Source organism: Trichechus manatus, unplaced genomic scaffold (assembly GCF_000243295.1).
Source record: "Trichechus manatus latirostris isolate Lorelei unplaced genomic scaffold, TriManLat1.0 scaffold00157, whole genome shotgun sequence".
Lineage (NCBI taxonomy): Eukaryota > Metazoa > Chordata > Mammalia > Sirenia > Trichechidae > Trichechus > Trichechus manatus.
This window is the reverse complement of record NW_004444093.1, coordinates 5,917,934-5,920,421: the sequence shown is the minus strand read 5'-3', so window position 1 is coordinate 5,920,421 and position 2,488 is coordinate 5,917,934. Positions and strand designations below refer to the sequence as shown.

Genomic DNA, 2,488 nt, shown 5'->3' with positions numbered 1-2,488 from the left:
GTGAACCAACCAGGGAGGGCTGGTGCCTCCTGATCACCCTCAGGCTCACAGTGAAACGTAACCACAGACCAACATTCTTTAATCACAAAGGCACTTGAAGACCCCTACAAACCCAAAGTCCCCACCAAGTGGCCCTGCAGATGCCCAGCCCTCCTGCGCTTCGTCCAGGCATTCTCGGTGGTCAGAGTTCATCATGCCCTGTAGAGGGCTCGATGCTAGGTTTGATGAAGATGCCTTCCATGGCCTTCCAGGTGTTGTGCGTGTTGGCGCTGGTCATGCCATGTACCTCATGCTGCCCGCGGATGGGGCTCCCATACTGCTCCCCTGTGACTGACAGGAACACTGACGTGCCCACATGCTGGAAGCGCACAGAAGCCTCTCGTTCCCAGTGCTGCCCCGAGCATTGCACTGTCCACAGGTCCAGGTCATCACCCTCACCGTCTTCCCCGAAGGCACTCACCTCCTATGGGTGGGAGGGGACAGCATTCACTGCAGGGGGCCCACTGAGTCACCTGTGGCCTCTTGTCTGGCAGAGGCACTAACAGTGCACTGAGCCTCAGCTTCCACAATTGCAACATCAACACCACAACCTCCACCCATAGCACCTCCTCCACAAACACAAGCTCCTCCAACAGGCTCATGCATGCCCTGGTCATTGCCCTGTTGAAAGGAAGCCTCCTTCTCTTCCCCTCCCCATACTCCCCCATTACTAACCCCTACAAACCACCCTCAGCCTAAAGCCTAGCCCAGGCTGACAGTCAAACAAACAAACAAAAAATCTAACCACTTGCCATCAAGTCGATTTGACTCATGGCAACCCCATGTCAAAGTCTCAAGTGATCTCAAACCTTTTCTTCTGTCAACTCCCAAAAGCACCCTCTGCCCATGATCCTCCCTCCCTGGGTCTGGAAAGCACCTCTTTTCCTTCCTGTGGTCCCCAGGACTCTTACTCATCTCTCTGCCCCCATCCTGATTCCTCAGCCCCCTTGGAGTTCCCCATTCTCCACCCCAAAGGCAGTCCAGACGGCCCTCCCCAGAGGGGCTCTTCAGACAGATCTCGCTTCCCCTCTGTCTAGCCGCGAGGCTGGGAGCTCCTGAGGCAGGACACAAGCAGAGCACCTCTGTGTCCCCAGAAGGGGCGCTCAGCAAACATTTCTGAATTAACTCCCATTTCACAGAGGAGGAAACTGAGGCTCAGAGCGGGTGAGAGGAAGCACCCACACACACATACACACCAGGAGCCTTTCCTGGGGCCGGCCAGGCTCACCTGGTTGTTGGACAGCGGCGACGGGAAGTGGTGGGTATGCAGGTTCTTGCCGGTGAGAACGTGCGTGAGTCGCACCGCCTGCCCGCAGCGCACTGGGGCCCCGCGCGGGCATCCACCCTCCCGGCTGCCCCGGATCCGCCAGTAGCTGTTGGCGTCGTCCGATGCCTCCACGCCAGTCACCGACTGCTGCCCGCTGCCTGAGGAGCGACACTGCCTCAGCCCGGCCTCGCCGCCCCCACCCCCACTCTAGGGTCCCTATCAATCCTGGACCTCCGGATCTTTGCACCGGACACCATCAACCAACTTCTCTCGACAACCCCAACGGCCCACCCTCGCCCCCGGCCGTGGCTCCGGGTGACCCCTCCCCAAGTCCTTTGGCTCGTTGCCCTCAAGGATCCGCCCCGCCCCCTCTATCCCGAAGACCCCTCAAATTCCCAGTCCTTGTCCCCGGCACCCCGACAACTGCACCCCTCCGGCCTGACGTCCTCACGACATGGGCCGCAGACACCCCACGCCACCCGCCTCCGCAGCCCCCGCCCCGGGCAGCCCCAGACCCCAGCCCCGCGCACCAGATCCGTATTTGATGTCGTGAGAGTGCAGCCGCACCCGATGGTGCGTGTTGAGCAGCTTCACCACTGACCCGCAAGTCACGAGCCCAGCGCCGGTCTGGGCGACGCTGCCGCCCCGCACCACGAGGGCCAGCAACAGCCCTAGGAGAGCCAGTTCGGCAGCCCAGCCCCGGCCCGCGCTCCACATCTCACCGGCCCGGCTTCGGCTGCTTGGCCCTGGCCGCTTCCGTCCCGCCGCCGGCCAATCCCGCGCTGACAGCGCCCGCGCCCCGCAGCCAATCGCTGGGCCGCGCGGCGCTTCTCCCGCACTACCATTGGGTAGCAGCGGCAGGGACCTGCTCCCTGTTCTCGAGAGCGGCGGCTGGGAGGGCGCTGGAGACACGAGGAGGGTTTTGATTGGTCCACGCTTCCGAGGACGCACCAATGAGCGCACGGGGAAAGGTGGCTGCAGCTCCAAACAGGAGAAGAGCGCTGAGTAGAGCCTGTGGGTGGTGGCTGAGCACCGCTGGAGGCCCAGCTCGGCGTCAGACGACCCTGCCTGCGGGCAAGTGTTCCCGAAGCCCCTCGATCCTGTATCTTCAGGCCCTCAGTCATAGTCCTTGGGCCCGCAGTTGCAGATTCTTGAGGTGACTGAACGCTAGATTTTTGAGGT

At 62.0% G+C, this 2,488-nt stretch overlaps 1 protein-coding gene across 1 annotated transcript; it reads right to left on the bottom strand.

The window, feature by feature from the left end:
• Nucleotides 1-2,023, bottom strand: SDF2L1 (stromal cell derived factor 2 like 1). The gene is made up of 3 exons (XM_004386195.2): nucleotides 1,837-2,023; nucleotides 1,268-1,464; nucleotides 1-463 (listed from the first exon to the last, which is right to left on the bottom strand). The coding sequence occupies exons 1-3, from the start codon at nucleotides 2,021-2,023 to the stop codon at nucleotides 182-184; spliced, it is 666 nt and encodes a 221-aa protein (XP_004386252.1). The 3' UTR covers nucleotides 1-181.
• Between the last annotated feature and the right edge of the window lie 465 nt (nucleotides 2,024-2,488).